The 19,896-nt window shown below is 48.0% G+C and overlaps 1 protein-coding gene and 1 non-coding gene across 3 annotated transcripts in view; one reads left to right on the forward strand and one right to left on the reverse strand.

Annotated features, from left to right (window-relative positions):
• The window catches only part of LOC108152329 (serine/threonine-protein kinase NLK), a 70,078-nt gene that overhangs the window by 43,988 nt on the left and 6,194 nt on the right, over positions 1 to 19,896 (forward strand). For both annotated transcript variants that reach the window (XR_004471307.1, XM_017281576.2), the window contains exon 3: positions 15,917 to 16,046. Coding sequence is in view for 1 of the 2 variants with exons in the window: in XM_017281576.2 (XP_017137065.1) it covers positions 15,917 to 16,046 (130 nt within the window). In the remaining variant the exon portion in view is untranslated. The remainder of the gene's footprint in view (positions 1 to 15,916; positions 16,047 to 19,896) is intronic.
• Positions 4,012 to 4,084, reverse strand: Trnaa-agc. Its single transcript has one exon. It is a non-coding gene; the product is annotated as a tRNA-Ala (tRNA).

A 19,896-nucleotide genomic window follows, 5' to 3' on the forward strand; every position in this document is an offset into this window, starting at 1 on the left:
TTGCCTTAATTTATGCACTTTTAAACATGTTTTGCTGCTCGTCTTCGTAGATTTCGCACTTTTTGTGGTGTGTGGGAAAATATTTGGAGGCAACACTGCCATCGATAAGAGATCGGGTCTATCGGAGCGTATTGATTGGGATTTATGTGGGAAACCCACCCAGCCCATCAGCTGCTGATTCATGATCGATCCAAGATTCAAAATCGGAGGGCAGAAGAGCTTGTGGCAAGTATATGCTAATGCCCAGGGCCCACACATCGCAGCTGAAACCGAAATCGAAACCAAATCCAAATCCAAATCCAGAGCTATAGATGTTTCAATCAAGTATTTAAATCAGGCTGGAATCAGGTTGAAAAGCATTGCTGTTGCCCCAACAGTTTGTGTGTGTGTCTGGGTGTGTGTGTGTGTGTGTGTCTGGGTGTGTGTGTGTGTGTATCTGGGTGTGTGTGTGATGCAGTTGCCAAATTGCTTACGGCCTAAACCGATTACCAAACAGCAGGTTGCCAAACGTTGCAGCCACAATAAAACCCACTTAAAATTGTGAAGAAAACCCCAAAACGGGCCGGGGAAAAACCCCGAAAGAAAAGCACACAAATCAAACAATACCAATCACCTAAAAGCGTTATTTCAAATATTAATTAACAGCAAATATGGAATATAAAACATACGAGTATTACGCCAGAGAAAACACACACAAACGAAAGCCAATGCAAAGAGCAGGCAATCGACAGTCGAGAAAAGTAATTAATGTCAGCGATAAATGTCAGAAAGGATAATTCCACCAATTGGGAATTCAATTTCGAAGAGGAGCGGCGCCGCGCCACAGGGCGTATGAGTAATATCGAATCGAGGGGGCGGGAGAAGAAAATACATTTCCATTTAATGGAAACACAACATGCACTACGAGTGCTTTTCCTGCCCCAAAACCGACTTCATTTTCAGGCTTTTATAATCAAAATTACTAAAGTTTAAGCAAATACCTGCCGCCCCCCCAGCCCCGCTCCCCCCCCCCCCAAACACTTTGTTCTTGTGTTCCTTCGGGGCAGGCGACAAAGCACTGAAGGTCCCCTCTTGGCAAATCACAAAAAATTACAACAATAATAATATTTTCCACAGATAAAAAGCTTCCATTTGAAATGCTTAAAATACTAGAATAAACGAGAGCGTGGGCGCTGTTGGCCCTGGGCTGGTCAGGTGGGGGAGGGGGTTTGGGAGGGGGGGGGGGGTGTTTGCTTCGTTCATTAAATACCGAGCGTCCCAGGTTTTACGCAAGAATCTCTTTTAACGCTCTGCTACTGGAAATGTGCAGGAAGTAAGGCCAAATCCTTTGAAATTTATAAAGAAACACCAGGCTTTGAGCAGACCAGCAAAATTGTGAGCATTAGAATTGATTATAGAGGGGTTCCCGTCTTTAATTTTTGATTTAAAAATTTGGAGGGACTGTAAGACTTCGAATGAGAGATTGAGGTTACCTTCTTGCCCTAGCAGATTGGTCTTTCATCCTTAGGGTGATTCAGGGTGCCGTGGATAGCCCTGACTTGTTGAGCCGCATAGACTACCCATTGGATCCACTGGAAACTATTTACCATTGTCCTTTCCGTTTTGTAGATTCAGTTATTCCCTGCCTGAACCGTTTAGGGTCTTCTGATCGGATTATAATTCCCTCTACCGTAATTATACCCACAACTAATGCGCTTCCTCTTCTGAAATCCCTAATGTTGGCACACCTTTCTTGTAGGTAGTATTAGTATTAATGTTTTGAATGCATTCTTAGTTCTTTTAGCGTCGCGCGTCATGCGGCAGCGCCCCTCGGTTGGTTGGGCGGGAGTAGGGCTGCACTACAGGCTTCGGCTTGGCGTCAATTCGGCGTCTTAATGGTGCCGTCATTGCATATCAACGTGCAGAAAAGAATGGAGGATTAAGCGGGCTAGAAATACTATAAATACTAGAAATATGCAGTCTCTCTGTTTCTGTATTCCCAAACAGGAAAATAGAAACTGAACAATCACCGGGGTATCCATACAATCAAGTAAATTCGATCACGATACCTATGTGCCTACCTCTTCTTTATAATTCCGACCAGTAGTGCGATCTGTTTCCGGTCATGTCGTGTGCATGATTTTGGTATTATTTTGGCAGTTCTTTCGGACTCGATTCAGCGTCGGTTTTTAAAGGCCTTTGTAAGGTGGCAAAAAGTTGAGTCTGCTTCCTTTTTGGTGTTTTTGCTTCTTTGCTGCTTGCCTCTTGCTTAATCATTAAGCAGCTGTTGCACATGAGATGTTGTTGTTGTTGTTGTTGTTGCCACTGCCACTGCCACTGCTGTTGCTGCATTCAATCATCAATCAAAATTTTGTGCTGTGCGTGCAACAAAAAACGAGCAAGAAACGAAGGAGGCAAGGAGGCAGAACAGCAAAACAGGCAAGGGGGGCAAGTGGCATGTGGCAAGTGGCAAGAGGTAGAAAAAATGCTGTAACTGAAGGCTTTAATGATGCCAAAATGAGCAGCAGGAGGAGAAATGTTGCAAGGCTCTTCTCCCTCTCTCCCCCTCTCCTTCTCCCCCTCTCCGTCTCTCTTTGTCTCTGTTTCTCCATGCTGCAGGAGGGCCGAGTGCCGCAGTAAAATTGCGTGGCCACAGGCAAATGAGGAAATGCTCCTGCTGCTCTGGCTGCTGCAACCTTCTGCCAACCTGCCCCAACCTGCCCCAGCCTGCCGCTGCGTTGCACTTTGACTAATCCATCAACAAATGAGGCTGCAGGGGATGTGGCAGGCGGCAGGCAGCACAAGAGAGAGAGCGAGAGGCAGCGAAAAATTGCAATAAAAACGTTTCGTACTTTCTGGCCTGACCCAAACCAGGGAGCTATTTGGTCAGCAGCTACAGCTACCACAACCCCTGGTGCCCCTGCCCCCCGTGCCCCGTGCCCCGTGCCCCATCCCCTTGCCGCTCTCTTGATTCATCCTTTCATTGGCCACTTCTTTTAGCTGGATTTTCAAGTGGCTTCCTTCACTTCTTGGCCAAAAGAGCAGAAGACCCGAAGAGCGGAATTTCTGTAATTTTTTTATGGTACTATTTCTCTCTCTCTCTCTCCCCCTCTCTCCCTCTCTCTCGCTCTCTCTCGCTCTCTCTCGCTCTCTGTTTCTGCCCCAGAACTTTTTAGAGATGGTTCTGCCTCGAATGGCCCTCGCTATCTATCTGTCTCTCTCTTCCCCCCCCCTGCCACTCGGCCCTTGGGATACCCTTCCTTCCGCCATGCACCCTCTGCACCCCCCACCACCCCTTTTCCTCGACGCATTGATGTGCAAAGTTTTTATGACGCATTCGTGATTTCTCTTTTTCTGCTTGGCTTTTTCCTGCAGCTCTTTATCCCCCCCCCCCCCCCCCCCACACCATTTCATTTTTGTACCCTTTTTTTCTGTTTTTTTTTTGTTTTTTAATGCTGCAATGCGCCCATTTTTATGATTTTAAGGCCTTTTGTCCTTGGCTCAAGTGCTGGGAAAACTGAACTCAACTGAAAACTCGAGATACCAGCCACGAGCCACGAGATGTCCAGTGAAAGGCGCCTCTGCTCGGCTCTCGATTGAAAAAGAGTGAAACCATTCTTTAAAGAGCCTGCAAATAATGGCGATAGCCGCCAAATAAACTATGGAACGGATTCCAGGACTCGACATCCACATAGAAGGGATGCTTTGGCCTCTTTTCTGGGGCATTGAGTGGTGCAATATACCAGATTTCTGTGGCGCATATCCCCCACCTGTGACACCGCCACCTTAAGCAAAGATGAACGATCAGATCTTCAGGAAAAATCGGTATTAAAAGCATTTCAACACCATCCTCATAAAAAACTATATAAAAACTATGTTTGCTGTTGAAAAAGTGGGAAAAATTATTCAAAATTGAGTGAGAAATCCCTCAAATCCCACAAAGACTCAAACGAGTCCCCCCAACGAATATGAAAACTAGCAAAATTTGCTCTTGAAATATGTTTTAGGCAAAAAAAAAGAAGAAAAACCCATTGGAGATGCGGGGCATCGATCCCCGTACCTCTCACATGCTAAGCGAGCGCTCTACCATCTGAGCTACATCCCCGAGTGGGTGTAGTCGGACCCGCAGCCAAATTGAAGCCCAAGGAGAAAGGCAGAGGCAGAGGCAGAGAGCGAAGCATATTCGATCGCATGCTGGTGGCTTATCAGCATAAACACACACACACACACACACATGTACATGCCTATGCATATGCCCGCATTAGTGCGCTCTCTCTCTGTCTGCTTGTCTGCATTTGATTTGTCAAGAGCTTTTTGAACTTGACACCTATTTAGAGTAACAGTTGCAGCTGTTGCTGTTGCTGTTCCACTCTCTCCCTCTCGAAGCTCTCCTGCCCGAGAGGCGGGCGGGGGGGGGTGGGTATTGAATTGCTTTGATTGGCGTCGAGTGCTCTTCTGTCCACAGTTGTGTATGATTAGCTTGGCTAATTAATTAGCCCCAAAGAAAGGCACAAGCTCGCTTACAGGCCAATTAGGCAGAGGAGGAGGAGGGGAACCGAAGCCGAACCCCAAAGCACAATAGGAAGTACAATACAGGAGGAGCTTGAAAGTGAAATGATTGGCAGGGCAGAGGAGGCAGCGGGCAGCGGGCAGAGGGTATCGAGTGTCGGGCAGATGACTGAGTGCCCATTATAATATTTTGAGTCGAGAGCGAAATTGGGTCACAACTTGTTTAGCTCTCGAGCAGCTGTCTCTCTCTCCGCCGCCGAACGTGTCGAACGTGTTTTAGTTATTGTCTCTCCCGCTCTGCCGCTCTCCCGCTCTCCCGCTCTCTCGCTCTTCGCTCTGCTTTTTATCGGCTACAGCAGCTGTTTTGTGCGTTAACTATTCGCAGCAGCTGTTGGACATTTACTTTCAATATGGGAAACGGACGGAAACTTTTCAGTCTTTCTTCTTCGATGTGGGTCACTCGGTGACGTCATTATCGAGTGCTAATCGAAAGACTGCCCAGAGAAGAAGAGAAGGCAGTCGAGGAATGAGAACAAACAGCAGGCTGTCTTGTCTGTTCGTTAATTTAATATCCATATATCCTCCAGGGCCCGAAATTGGGTGCCACAGATGTGGCAGGAGGTGGCAGGAGGCAGACAGGTAGAGAGATTTATCTCAAGTAATTCCATACACATATATCGTATGTATATATCGTATATATGGCCAGAACAAAGACAGAGACAAAGTCTGGTATTTTGATAGAAAATTCCACCGAACGCTACTCATTTTTGTTATCTTTTCGTGTGCGTAATGTGCTGCATGCCACATGCCACACGAGCCCACGTGCAACCGAAGCACACAGAAAGCCATGATTAATCGCATTTACTAATCAATACAAATGTCACTCAAGCCGTTTGACATTCGAGATTTGTGGTCTCCCCCCCCCCCCCCATCGCCCTCCGCACCTCCACTTTGTTGCCCGATTTGGGGCTCCCATTACACATACGCACAGTAGTCCAGTGCCCGCCCCCCGTCCCGCCCCACACAGCGAACGGGTGCCAGGCCTTTGTCAATTAACGGGCGTGTAAATTTCAGACTCTCGGACATTCGAGTATCCCATGCAGGTGGTGGCAGGGTGGCACTGCTGCCACTGGTGGCAAATGCAACAAAAAACCCTAGGCAAACATTTCCCACATTGTGGGTACAAGAATTTTGCCACCAAATATCCACTGTTTTTGTTTTTGTTTTTGTTTTTTTCACACGAATTCAGGCCAGGCAGCATTTTTCCACTGGTTTTTCCTCTGGTCTTCCCCGGCTTTCCTGGCCGGAGAGCGAGTGCGTCTCTCAGCTGGGAATGCTAATTGACATCGCGTGCCGGAATAAATGTCATCAGCGGCAATGAGAACCGAAATATCGCTAGCATATCCCGACGACGAGGATATTTATATATATTTTTAGCCTGAACTGAAACAGAAACAGCAACAAAAGTGTGTAATAAGGTCACTTAGGGGTCAGAGACAGAGAGTGAGTGTTCGAGACTAGAAGGGGGCGGGCGGAATGGGGGGGGAAATTGCTTGGAAAGCGTGAAAAGTTTGCCAAATAAATTGGAAGGACTCCAAAGGACTCGCTGGCTCGCAGGCGGGGGAGGGGGGAGGGGGGTGGGGGGTCTAGTCACGTACGGCGCTGCGCCTTTTCCTGTTTTGTGATTAATTTTCACATTTTCCCATCAAAAATGAAAACTTCCGCTCCTCAAGAACATAAAAACAAGTGGGAGGTGCATGGATTGTACATTTTAATGGTGGCATTTCCCGGCCTAAAAACATAGAACTATTGAGCCACGGGGCCTCAGCCGCTTCAGCCGCGTAGTCGGCGATCTATTCAATGATAAGTCGATGGTTGTTTAGACTAATATATAGCGGCAGAACTATATATTAAGGGTAGCCGGGCCGAACCCGAAACCCGAAACCGAGGCCGAAGTGCTCGTGTCCGTGGCCTAATTCAAGCGTGGCCTCGGGCAAGAGCACGACAGATCGAGAGAGCGAGAGCGTAGGAAAGAAAGACGCGTGACGAAGACAAGAGAGAACGGCTTTGACAGATCGAGAGGTGGTCCGTCCGTTAGCCCTCTTTCGGGTCTAATTTTACGCTCCGCACTACTTGGCCTGCTTTGATGTTACGTTTGATGAGAGAGAGGGAGAAGAACGAAGTTTGCTGGTGCTTTAAGCAGAATAAGACCCGTAGAGGGAGAGCGTAGCGGGAGCGGACCACCCTGTATCCACCCTCCTTCTGTCAGAAAATAACAGATTTCTGGATCCCTTCGATGGATGGCTTTTCCGAGCGAGTAAACAATTCGCAAAAGACATAACAATTTATGCCAATAAAAGGCAATCTACAATCTGTGAAAAGGACTCTGCTCTGCTCTGCTCTGCTGTGCTCTGAGCGGGAAGAGAGCTTATCCTTTGAATATTTAAATAGGCAAAAGTTTTTTCTGCTCCCTCGTTGGGAGGAGGGGGAGAGGGTAGGGGAGAGCCCTTGTTTTCCTTCCATTATGATTCCATTTGCGATTATCATTAGATTGCCATCATTTGTCCATCATGTCATGATGGCGATGTCCTTGCCCCTAATGTGCTAACTATCGTATCGTCCGGCTAGCCATTGTCCTCCTGCCAGCCAGGACTATGATAAATTGCTGAGCTAATTTTTAAGCACAACTTTAGCTCTTTATAAAGGATAGAGCAGTCCTTGGAGCATAAATATTCACACTTGAGAGGGGGTCGGGGCGTGTGTGGAGGAACACGCGTGTCTGTCATAAATATGAAAAGCGTTTCATAAATTATTGATAGAAACAGTGGCAGTGGCAGGCACGGGAGGCACTGTAATCCTTTCCCACCCCCCACCCCCCCTTTGGGCTACCACCTCAAGCCAAAAGATAAAGGATAAATCGTAGCATAACGTGGCTTATCAGCAGCTGCCGCCGCATCCAGGCCGAAAGTCCTTGGTCTTGGGGGCTCCCCGTCTCGCGGGGGGGGGCCAATGCCTAGGCAATCGCTGCTCGGCTATCCATAATATATGTACATACACACATATGCTGATGCCTATGGTGTCTGTGTGTGTGCGTGTCCGTGTCCTGCGATAATAGCGGCAACTTCATTGAAATCCTTGCGGCATTGTTTGGGCTTTGAGTATTGAAATTTATTGGACCGTCGGCCATCAATGATGCGATTCGCAGAGTAACAAAAGGAACCCAAGAGAACTGAGCAGAGCAGAGCGAAGACCTTGAGCTGTCGTCTGCCAGTGCGGGAAATCTTTATATTATTAACGAACGCCCCTCCTCCCCGAAGCCCACGCCCCGCCCCGCCCAGCCCCTCCTTGTGGCCCAGTTCGACCTTCGCTCGCTGCTAGAATTTCTCTCGAATTTTGTGCCATAAATTCTCCCTCAAGGAGAACCTTTTGCCGAAGCTTGCAACTTTTTCGTGGCACGTAGAAAATCTCATTTTATTTCGGGGCGGCGTTCTTTTTTTTACTACCAATTTGTCAAGAGGAAAAGAGAGGCAGAGAGGGTGGGCGGAGGGGGGGGGGGAGCACAAGACGATCTATTAACTTATTAGTACAACGTGGCAACGTGTGTGCAACTTGTTGAGAGGCATGTAAAGCCGAAAGGGATGCCGTGGCAAGCGGCACACAAAAAAAACGAAACGAGGACGTGGCACAGAAAAACAATGACAGCTTTGCACACGGCTTGTGGCACGCGCGTTGCTCTTCACCTGTGCAACACACACACACACACACACACACACACACACAGATACAACTACATGACGCGCAAAAGTCGACTACATTATTTTTTATGTTGATTTTTCGATGCGTGAGGAAAAGCAGGAGAGAGGGAGAGCAGAAAAGGGGATTAAAAGATACAAGATACATTCAAGATGTTTGTATCTTGGGGTATTTCCAATATTAATCGATTACCGATTAGCGCTTCAATAACTTTCAAAAAAATCTGCCTGGACGCTTGCAACACGGAAACTTTCCGCTTCCATGGCTCGAGGCCCACCCACCCCCCTTGGCCCCCTTTCTCGAGCTCCTTCTTCGCTGTACAAAGTCCTTTTTTGTTTTCCCTTCCGCACATGAGAAATGTGCTCCGACGACGACAACAGCGGCGTTTGCCATTTACATTTATAATATTTTTATGTCACCCACGGCAAATGCCCCTCCGCTCCGCTCTGTGGCAAGATGTGAAAGATGGTGGCATATACCAACGGTATACTCGTATATCATTAGAGTGCTGGAAACGCCCTTGCGGCTGGGGCTTAATTTTAACAAATTATTCACAGACGCCACCGCCGTGGGGAGAGAGTTTTCTTCTTTTCTTTTTCGTATGTAATCTCATCTTTTATTACGCCTCTCGCACCCCTTTTTAATGAGCGCCGGATAGTGGTGGGGGGGGAAGGGAGGATCATACATACATTTTCCTGGCAGTATCCACCTTGAACTTTTGTTTTGGAAAATCTTTGGGGAAAACTTTCAGCACGCATCGCATGCGTGGAGAGCAGAGGGAGAGAGGGAGAGAGGGAGAGTGGGAGAGAGTTGTGGGTGTAAAGAGGAGGCAAGGCTTGGGGCAGGTGTAAAATATAAATAGCCTGAAAATGATCAAATAAAGAGCGGACTCAATCCGGCATTGTAGGTCGCCCACGAAGGACACAAAGGGACACCCCCTCAAGGCAGTCGAGGTCCCAAAATATCCTCGGGTCGGAGCTCTGCAAAAAGTACAATATTTCATGGTTAGACTCGGTGGAACTTCGGAGGCAAACTATTCTCTGGAATTCTCTCTGTCTCTTTGATAGATTTGACCTCTTTTGTTGGCTTTGTTGCTGTGCAATAATTAGACAATTAAGCGCATAATTAATTTAAAAGTAACCCAAAGAGCCCCTCGGGGTTTGCGGAGTGCCAGGGGGGGGTGGCACGGGGGGGACACTGGAGAGGACTAATGCTCTATCCCTTTTGGCCTTGGCCCCGCCAGCGGCAGGGCGGGGCAAGCATAACATGTAAATGTTTGAAGAGCTCCCAGCTCCCAGCTCCAAGCTCCACCAAGGAGATGGACACTCGGGCTAAATTAAACATTCGAGGCACAACAAGAAATCGCTGGGGCATGCAAAATGGACTGAGGAATGCGGAGGGGGCTGGCGGGATCCATGAGAAATGCTGATGACGGTCTTAAGTGCGGGGCAACAACCGAACAAAAGAGAGTGGAAAGAGACGGTAGTCGGCCACAGGGATACCCTGGAGGGAATGATGCCCCTCTATATGTATGCACCAGATTTGGAGTCCTGTGGCGAGTCCTTGGAGGCCCAATCAACCCGAAAGTATAGCAAAGTTGTGGGCGTGGCTGCCAGCTTCTTTCCTTTTGTTCTTTGGCTATTTTTGGGCCACCAAGGACCACGAATCGTTTCCATTGTTTGCCCCAAAATCCCCACAAAAACGGACGCGCAACGAAATGAAATGAAATGATTTTAGGCCCCAGCGCCCACACGCGCTTGCCACATTTCAGCGGCACATTCAAGGGCAGAGCATCATCATCGTCATCGTCAATATTTGTATCTGTATCTCCCTCTGCGGTGCCATGTGATGTGATGCTCGAAAGTTTTTGCCCCACTGGCCGCCCAGCGGCCTTCCGCGTGCCCCATGTGTCAAATGCAAACTTGGTGCCTCTTTCCCTCTGTGCGGCTCGCTTCTCTGGTATCTCCCCCACCCCTTGGGTTTGGGACCCCGCGGGTCTCAAAGGGGGCCGAAGAGGGGCCGAATATGTCATAATCAATCTGTGTGTGGGGCGTGGCACCAGCCCCTAATCTGGGCCATCAAATAGATTTTTACATAATTGTTGGGCAACACACACTTACATACATCCCCGCCGTCATTGCTGTGACCTCTAACCTCTGGCCCCTCAACCGTTGATAAATCATCACTAATTCCTGTATTTTCTGCACTCTTTTCTTTATAGGTAAGCCCCCAAAATAGTCAACGAAGGGAAGGAAGGAGGGAAGGTACAGTCCCAGGAGATTCTTCTGAGCGATCGAAGGACACTCAAAGGAGAGCGGCATGCCACAAAAATTGAGGCATAAATTCATGTCTGAAACAATTACCCAAAAAAAATTATGCAATTTCAACAGTCGCTTTTCCTGCACCCCTCTCCATCCCCCCCTCTCTCTCTCTCTCTCTCTCTTTCTCCCTCTCCCTCCATCTTTTTGTTTACGTAAATAATTCATTTAACGTCTTTGGCAATTTGGCGCCTGGCAATGTTGTCATTTTTCATTCCACCTACTTTTAGGCCCCCGCCCCAAAGGAGGTGGCGCCTCCGCGAGGCGGCATTAAAGTGAAATATAGCCGAGAACAGAGAACTCAAAGCACAGACATACACCCCCCCACCCCCCCACGCACACCCCACCCCAGAGCTAACGACATTGACAATGACTCTATTGTTTTGCTTTTGTGGCGGGGTGGGAGGAGGAGAAACGAATCCTGGTAGATTTTTAATGTGTGCTCATTTTTCATAGCATACTTTTTAGGGGGCTTGCGAAAGGCGTGGCACATGATTTCCCATTTGCATGTCTGCAAGAATGCAATCAAAATGGATTTTAATTGATTTCAGCCTCATTCGGCTGTAAAAGTCATTGACTGAAACATGCAGCACACTACAGTGGAGTACAGCACAGTACAGTACACCCTCTACAGACAGACAGACAGGGAGACAGACAGACAGACAGACAGACAGACAGGGAGACAGGGAGACAGACAGAGAGAGAGCGGAACTGAGCGTATTAGAGTGGAGTGCAAGAGTCCGACATACCCTCGGAAAATTCTAAATTGCATAAATTTATTTCTCTGCCTCTTGCTGTCTCTTTCGCCCTCTCTCTCTCTCGTTTGGCCTGCCTCTACCATATGCCACGCCTACCTGCCTGCCTGCCTCCCTGCCTGCCTGCCTGGCTGCCTTTGCCGCCTGCAGGCCATTTGTAAAATTGATTACGCGCATAAATTGAAGCAGACGACGACGACGACGACGCTGGCGCAGGACATGGCTGTTGCCAAAAGGGATTGGAGAGGGGTAGGGTGGCCGGGGCAAGGGCTTGCTGTGCAGAAGAAGGCTGCAAAAGCGGAGATTGAGTTCCCGTACATTTAGGCTAGTTTTAAATTGAGTTTTCCCCGCCACAAACACACACACAGAGAGAGAGAGAGAGAGGGAGGGAGGGAGGGAGGGGGGACCTTTCGCCCTCTCTGCTTGCTCTATTTTCCTATGCCATTATATTTATATAATCAAATTCAATTAAGCTTAATTGCTTTAGTGTGCGTGTGTGTGTGTGTGTGTGTGTGTGTGTGTGTGTGTGTGTGTGATGGTCCCCTCTCTCTCTCCCGCCTCTGGGAGAATATGCCCCAAAGTTATTAGTCAATTAACAGCAGCGAAAATGTTGCAATTAATGTTGCGTATTCTCTACAAACAACAAGCCACATGTACACGTGTGTGTGTGTGTGTGTTTGCGGGGGGCAGTAGTGGGTTAGAAACGAGTCGGATACAACGAGATTAGCATTAGCATTCCCCTGCTGCCACTGGCATACTCGTACGGTGCCATAATTATAACAGTTTGAAATGGTGAAACATTCGAATTAGTCGCCGCATCTGGGAAGTGGCACAGGCGACAAATGTGTCGATATATGTACAATCGAATTAGAATGCAAGCAATTACTTTTTATACACATATAAATGCACATATTGTTGGCCACATTTCAGTCTTGAAAACGCTTTTGAAACCTTTGTCGTCTGCACCCGCATGTTTTGCATGCGACGCTGGCTTTGAAAGAGACAGAGAGAGAGAGAGGATGCTGGCATCAGCACAACATTTGGATGGCTGAGCACATCAGAAAACAACAAGAAAACATAGCGGCGCGGAGCGGACGACAATGGGCAGTAGAGAGAGAGAGAGAGAGCGCGCGCGGGAGAGAGAACGGGCAGGAGAGCGTATGACAGAGGCAATCAAAGCGACAGCAGCAGCAACAACTGAAATTAGTAATTTACACGCAAGCCAAAATGTGAAACGTCATGTTTCCGCACACAAACCCCTCCCCTCCCCGGCCGCACGTTGAACGGGTGACACACGGAATTCAGAATGTAATGTGTCTATGATTATAGCAAAACTGCAATTAGTAATTGAGAGCTTTAAAGCGATTGCAGTGCGGTGTGCGATGCCGGCGCGCTTTAACTTCTGATCGAAATAAATTTGAGAAGCAAGAAGAACAAGCGAGATGAAAGGCGAGATGCTCTGAAAGTTCAATGAACGAGTCGAGCCAGAGCTTGAGCTGGAGCTGGAGCTGGAGGAAGGTGTGAGTGGGTGGGGCAGACGCAGAAGTGAGGAACGGCAGGCAGACGACGTCAGCAGCAGCAGGAAGCCAAAGGCCCAAAGGCAACAAATGCTCACTTGGCTGGATAAGCTTTTTTTTTTGCGGGGAGGGGAGGGCATATGCTGGACAGTGGTGGAAGGAGGAAGAGAGAGAGAGGGAAGGATAAGCAGCAAGGAATGTTTGACGATGGCTGCACGGAATAAGGTGATGAGTTATTCAAAAAGCATGTGCAAAGTGTCAAAAGAAATCAAAAATGAAATTATGGAAGCAGATGCGAGGCCGTGCCTGTGTGCCTCCCAAAAAGGGACCAAAACATCAATTTAGAGAGCGAGAAGGAATATAAATAATAATGTAACGTAAAGGCAGATGTGACCCGCAGGCAGGGTTCCGAGAACCCGAAAGTCATTCAAAAGTTACTTTTCGACAAAAGCTGCTTAAGCATCGAACTCGAGAGGAAAGGATTGGGCAGAGAGAGAGAGAGCAAGCACTGTCCCACACCCCCATGGACCCTGCATTACAGGGTATTTCACTGTACTGCCCAAGAGTCAATCGAAAGGATATTTGAAAAGAGAAAAGAACGCTGAAAACTTTTCGGACTTTCAAATGGCAATTTGAAGTTTTTCCTTTTTCTAGGGAGAGTCGGGAGAGGGAGGGGGAGGGGGAGAGGGATTCTCTGCACACTTGAGCACGAAATGGACACACACCTGGAGTGGTCCCAGACAATTGAAGATGCTTCCCCCGATCAATCAGTCGGGGAGGGTGAGGGGAAACTATAACAAATTTTCAATTCGACCAGCACGAATTGAAGAACGGCACGCCCCCCCTCCCCCTCCTAGATTCGGAGACCTCTTCGGGTCAAAGATGATAAATTATTGATCCATGGGTGGGGAGGGGGGGGGAACGACTGACAATGACCGCCTCCTTTTGGTCCGATTTTCGTTATTGTTGTCTTGGGTAATTATCATTTAGTTCTGGCACTTTTTGTTTCGTTTCGAATCTTCCCTGCTTCCCAGCGAGGGAGAACGACGGGGGCTCACGCACACGCACACGCACACGCACACGCACATGATAAATGATTTTCCATTAACTGACATTGAAAGGAGAAGAGGAAAAGGAAAAAGGCAAAAGAAACCACATCAAAATTGCAGCAAAGACGTGAAGGAGGGGGGCGAAGATATCCGAAGAGGGGGGGGATAGCACACATATTGTATGTACACGCTCTCTCTCTCGCTCTCTCTTTCGACTTTGAACATGAACGTGCTTGCATTTTGTCATCCATCATCCATCATCATCAGGCGCTCTCTCTCTCTCTCACCCGACTCTGTCTCTCTTTTATCATTCCGCCTTATTTGTCCATCAATATGTGGTCTTATCTTTTCATCTTCCTCTGGGGTTCAGTTCATCTGTAAATATTTTTGATTTTAACCCATTTCAATCTCAAAACCGGATCCTCGCTTTGGAGAATTTGATGGATGGCCACAGAAAACATTCATTTGGCCCCCCCCCGCTCTCCAGAGAAGAATGAAAATTCGAATCGAGTATCAAATATCTAAACATTGAAACAAATGAAACCTCTAGGTAGTGCCCTCCAAACTTAATCTCCAGCCTCTTCTCCGCTCAAGTGTCGCATTATGTGCTCTGGCCTGCTCTGCAGGCGTCCCCCAAGAATTAATGTCATTTTGCAGTACCCATTCCCCCCGCCCCCTCCCCCGTTGCCATTCCCCTCCGCCAGGACAGGACAGAACAGACAAAGCCCAGTCGGAATCAGACAGGGAGAGGGAGAGACCGAGAAACAAACAAACATTCGATGGAGTTGAAAAGTTCGTTCAACTTTTTAACAATGCCAGAGTTATTTGCCTCTTGTTTGGTGTGGCAGCAACAGCCGACAGCCGACAGTCAACCCCCTGCCATCCCCAACCCCCAGCCATGTGGCATAATGTGGAGAGGCCTACAAATACATAGATACTCGGCAAAATGGCGCCTACAAGTAGGCAAGTGTGCATTGTCTCTCAATTGATAAACGTCTGACAGAAAATTAGCAACAAAATGTGCACGAAAAAAGGTCAAACAAGAGATACCAACACAGTCGGTCTGTGTTGCAGGGGTATCTACGACGACGACGACGACGACGACGACGACGACACAGGCGTCAGGGCGTCAGGGCGGCCAGCTTATGGAGAGAACTTTTACGATGCCATTGGCCATGGGAGTGACTGTGCGGAGTCCCTGTCTGGTCTGGTCTGGACTGGTCTTGGGTCTGGACTGGTCTTGGGTCTGGGACCCCGTCGATGTCGTCGTTGTTGTCTGTCTGCCCTGACTCATCCTGTATCTTTCTCCCTGCCTCTTGCCACTGTCCCCCCCCCCCCCCTTTCTCTGTTTCTGTTGTCGTCTGTGGTGGAAAATAGAAGTGTGTTATGGTTTTTGCTTTCAAACCCAAAAATTGCGCAGCTTCTTTCACGTCTCGGAGTTACCAACCATTCTGGAATGCCCTCTCTCCTTCTCTCTCTCTCTCTCTTTCTTCCTCCCTCTACTGCCGTGTGTCGTAAATCTCCTCGACGACAGTTAGGCGTTCAAAATTATGGCAAATAGTTGCCGATTCAATTGGCATCTCTCTCTCCTGCTCTAATCCATAAGCACAAACACATCCCTCTCTCTCACTCTCTCCCATGGCTAGGGGGGTGCGCGTGTGTGTGTGTGTCTGTCTGATTGGATGAGTCAGCATTCCATTTTGGGCGTAGCATACATTAGGGCGCCTCTTTCAATTCTGAAAAGCGACGATTTGCATGTCTGAGTGGGAATCGCAGCAAATGAACGAATGAATGTCTAGGCAGAGCGTCAGAAGTGTTAATGACAATTGGGAACGATTATGCTAAAAAGCCAAAACAGAAGAACAAATAAACAGAGAAACCCCCCCCCCCCAAACCAAACGCCACCCCACCCCACCCCACCCCACACCATCCACATGTGTGGCAAAACTGTCTTGGAAGATACTTTACTTTAAGATACTCCTACATATAGTATTTCCTCACTAATCATTCTCTCTCTCTTTTTGTATCCTTTTTAGGGCTGTCACAGATCCTCGGGACGGCAGACGCGTGGCCCTCAAGAAGCTGCCAAATGTGTTCCAGTCTTTGGTCTCATCGAAGCGCGTGTTCCGTGAGCTGAAAATGCTGTGCTTTTTCAAGCACGAGAATGTAAGTAAACCAATCGGCAGATAGATCCCTCTTTAGCCCCCCCCCCCCCCCCCCCCTCTCTCTGCTGCAACTATGTACATATCTTTATGGAAAATATTGCGTTTCATTGATGGCAGGACAAAAATGTAATTAAAAAAGAGATATATGTATATATTGTATGCACACAGTACGTTTTCAATTGGATTATTGTCGCAGAGTGAGGGAGAGGGAGAGAGAGATATTTATCCTTTATTTCTTGTTAAATAAAAATATCACGCATACGCCCGGCTGGTGCCCTCGGCAGGGACTGCCGACTGCCGACTGCCCTCGGCTCTGCCTGCCCTCTTCAGTCGCCTTTGCCCCGAGAATTTATGAACAATTATATTTTCCACTTTAGTCGCGGGCTCTTTTTTTCATAATATTTACAACTCAAACAGGAAAGATTGCTGCGGAGGGAGGCGGCATTGAGCCTGGTAAAATATGATTTCCTTTTGGCAGAAATTTTCCGCATTTCTCTCAGTCTTTTTGGCCTTTTGTCCTTCGTTCGAGTGGAAATTATTGTTCGCTGGCATTATTGTCATTAATTAAATGTTTTAAATGTTTTAATGTCATGTTAATTTATCGAATTTAAGGAGCTCTTTCAGATCTGGGCAGAAAAAAGTCCCCAAACGTCTCATTCGGTGACGGGGGCCCACGACACACAGAAGAATATTCGAACTGATGGAAATATAGTCACAACAACTACTTTGTATAGCGTTTATAATTTATTATTAATTTCTATATATTCATGGCTGTTGGCTGTTGCATGTTGCATGTGCTGCTGCACGTGCTCAAAAAGCAGAACCTTTGGCGTTCGGCTCCATATTTGGGGCAGTCGGCAGTTGGCATTTGCATTCAAAGCAAAATGTCACAGAGCGAAGTAGAAGTGGTTTACGAGCATGAGCATGATGGAGGGGTTATTGGAGCATGGGGATGCAAGGGGATGCAAGGGGATGCATGGGGCCTACCACCATATTTTGTCTCACATATGATTCGTTGTGGGCCTCGGCTGTTAAATGTCACGGTCTCTCCCTGTGGCCTCCTTCTCTTTGGATCTCACAATCATTTCCAGATACAGATACAGATACGGATACGGATTCAGTGTTTCAGCGATTGGTTCAACATCATTAGACGGCAAATAGGCCGTGGGCTGTCTGGGAATCAGCTGCAGCGTAGAAAGGGGCTATCCACTCGAATGTTGTGCATTCATCAACGGCATAATTATCATCTGCCTCAACCTACAGCCTGCAGATGCATCTATAATAGCCAAGAAGAGTATCCAAAGCTTCGGTGGAGGTAGAGGCAGTGGGCCTCTTCTTTCTTCTCTCTCGCTCTTCGCTGCGTGTGAATTTCGTAATGCAATAATGGAGAAGACGGTAGACGATGAAGAATCAGTAGGCGGTAGAGTGGAGCAGGCACTGGCCCCCCATAGCCCCCCATAGCCATAGGTCTTATGCCGTATACCGTCGTCGTATGTGTCGACAACAGCACCTTGCCCAATATGCAAATTTTCTATTAATATGCATAAATTGCTATGCTCAATGTGGGAGGGAGACTGGCAGTGGGGAGGGGAGGAGGGGAGTACATATGTTTCTTTATACCTATATGTGTGTGTGTGTGTGTGTGTATGCAAAAGAAGGCGCGACTCTGTTGTCTCTTTCTGTGCTTCCTGTTTTATTTCCTACATGACAGACATCATTCAGAGAATGGCAAACAAGTGCAATCAACTCGGGAGGGTGGGAAGGGGGCATGGGACATGGGGCATGGGGAGTGCCGGGACCAGGTGAAAGGGTAGAAGATACAAGGGGCTGGGACAGAGGCACGTGGCACGTGGCTGCATTGAATTTTACAGCAAATTGGGTTTCTCTCTTTAGAGATTCGTGCACTCGGCAGTTCAACTATTTATAACTCAATCAATTGGGGCAGGGGGAGCGGTGTGGCACACTTTATGAGTGGTTCCGTCTCTGGTCAAGGGGGCGTGAGGCGATTGATTGTAGAACGAATTAAAATGTGGCATTTCCTTTGGCAATCCATTGCCTTGTTTTGGGATAGATAGACGGACGGATGGATGGATGGATGGAACATTCTTGTGTGGTTACTGCAATGCCTTCGAGAGGAGTGGCTGCGCCCGTTGCCACTCCCTCCGTATCGTGTGCTTTTTTCATTTGTAGTTCCACAAATCGTTGCAACATATTTGCGCTCCTTTATCCATGGCTATTGTTGTTGTTGCTGCTGCAATTTCAATAAAAAACGAATCTTTTCTGTGTATTTTTACCCCCTGCCCCATGCCCCGCGTCCTGCATTTCGTATTGCAACGTGGGGCACATTTCAAAAGAATTTCTCGAGGATTTTGGATTTCTTTTCAGAGCTGTCAGCTCTCGTCCCCGCCCCGCCCCGCTCCGCTCCGCTCCCCTGCCTGCCGGCAAAATGATTGAGCTTCAGCCTCGAGCAGCATCGTCAATTGCATGCAAATTTCGTTATTATTCCATTCAGATATCTGCCATGTAGATGCCCATAGATCTTGCAGGTAAAAGCCTCCGAATGGCAGGTAATCCAAGCAGTTCAACAGCTCTACTATACATATGTGGCATCAACAGCAGCATCGGCATCGGCATCGGCATCTGGTGTAACAGCAAATCAAATTATGTTTCGTTGGGCTTATCCCCCCCCTGACCAGGGTCGTACAATACTGAATTTCGGCGAAGCTCGTTCTCTCCACCTCCACACACACACACACACACAGACACACGTATATATTCCCCGTAATTAATGAACAAATATGTGTGGACAGCTGCTGCTGCTGCTGCTGCTGCTGCTGCTGCCTGTCGGGCATTTTTTTTAGCTGGAAATTTGTCCCTTAGCTTGGAATGAAAATGGAATGTTCCGCTTTCGGGCGGAGGGGCAGCGACACTTTTGCTTTTTTTTTGCGAGGGGGTGGGGGCACAGGGGGGAATTCATTGAAGTTGTTGGAGGAGAAGCAACTGGGGAGCAAAAGAAGTTGTAGACAAGATCTGGCCTGTCCGGACTGGCTTAGACACGGCCAGGGGGGTAATAACAGCTTGCCACAGCTGCCTGTTTGCTGCAAGTTTCTGAAGAAAAGTTTCACTTGTTGTTTCTCTTTGTATTTAACTAGAAAATGTTTGCTCTTGCTCAACCTAGTTAGTGTTAGTCCTGGTGTTGTTGTTGCCTTCCCCTCGAGTTGTTTGGCTTGTGCTGCCGCCTCTCACCCTCTCCGGGCAGGGTACTACCCCACCGTCAAGGACACTTGAAGCTACAGAATGCATAAATTGGCATTCTGATTGCAAGCCCAAGTCGAAATGTTAATTAGCTGCCAGCCACTGCCACAGGCCGCGCTGCTTGGCGTTGCGTTGCGTTGCACGTGGGCCCCGAAAAAATAATTCGACAGAGCAACAAAAAACAAGAAAACCGCAGCAGCAGAAAATTACGCGCCTGCGCAGAGTGGAAGTGCAGTAAATGAAGTTAACCGAATATCAAAACACTTGAGTCTCGAGCCTCGCGTAACATAAAAATATTGTATGTGTACGTGTACGAGTATGGTACGCATATTTGCACATGTTTTCGGTGCGTTTGTGTGCGCCGACAGTCGGCAGAACGGAACAATGTATGCCCTTGCCGACCGCAGCAGAAAAACTTTGACTAGAGCCAGAGAGCAGCAGCATTAGCAGAGAGAGAGAGAGAGAGAGCAGCAGACGAGGTGGTTGATTAACTCAGGTGGTGGTCTGCCTACTCTCTTTCTCTTACTGAGCAAAATATGAGCCGAAGAGCGAACGCGTAGCGAGACGATCAGTAGTCGATTTGACGAATGATGAGA

The sequence above is a fragment of the Drosophila miranda genome, chromosome XR (genome assembly GCF_003369915.1).
Source record: "Drosophila miranda strain MSH22 chromosome XR, D.miranda_PacBio2.1, whole genome shotgun sequence".
In the NCBI taxonomy this organism is placed as follows: Eukaryota; Metazoa; Arthropoda; class Insecta; order Diptera; family Drosophilidae; genus Drosophila; species Drosophila miranda.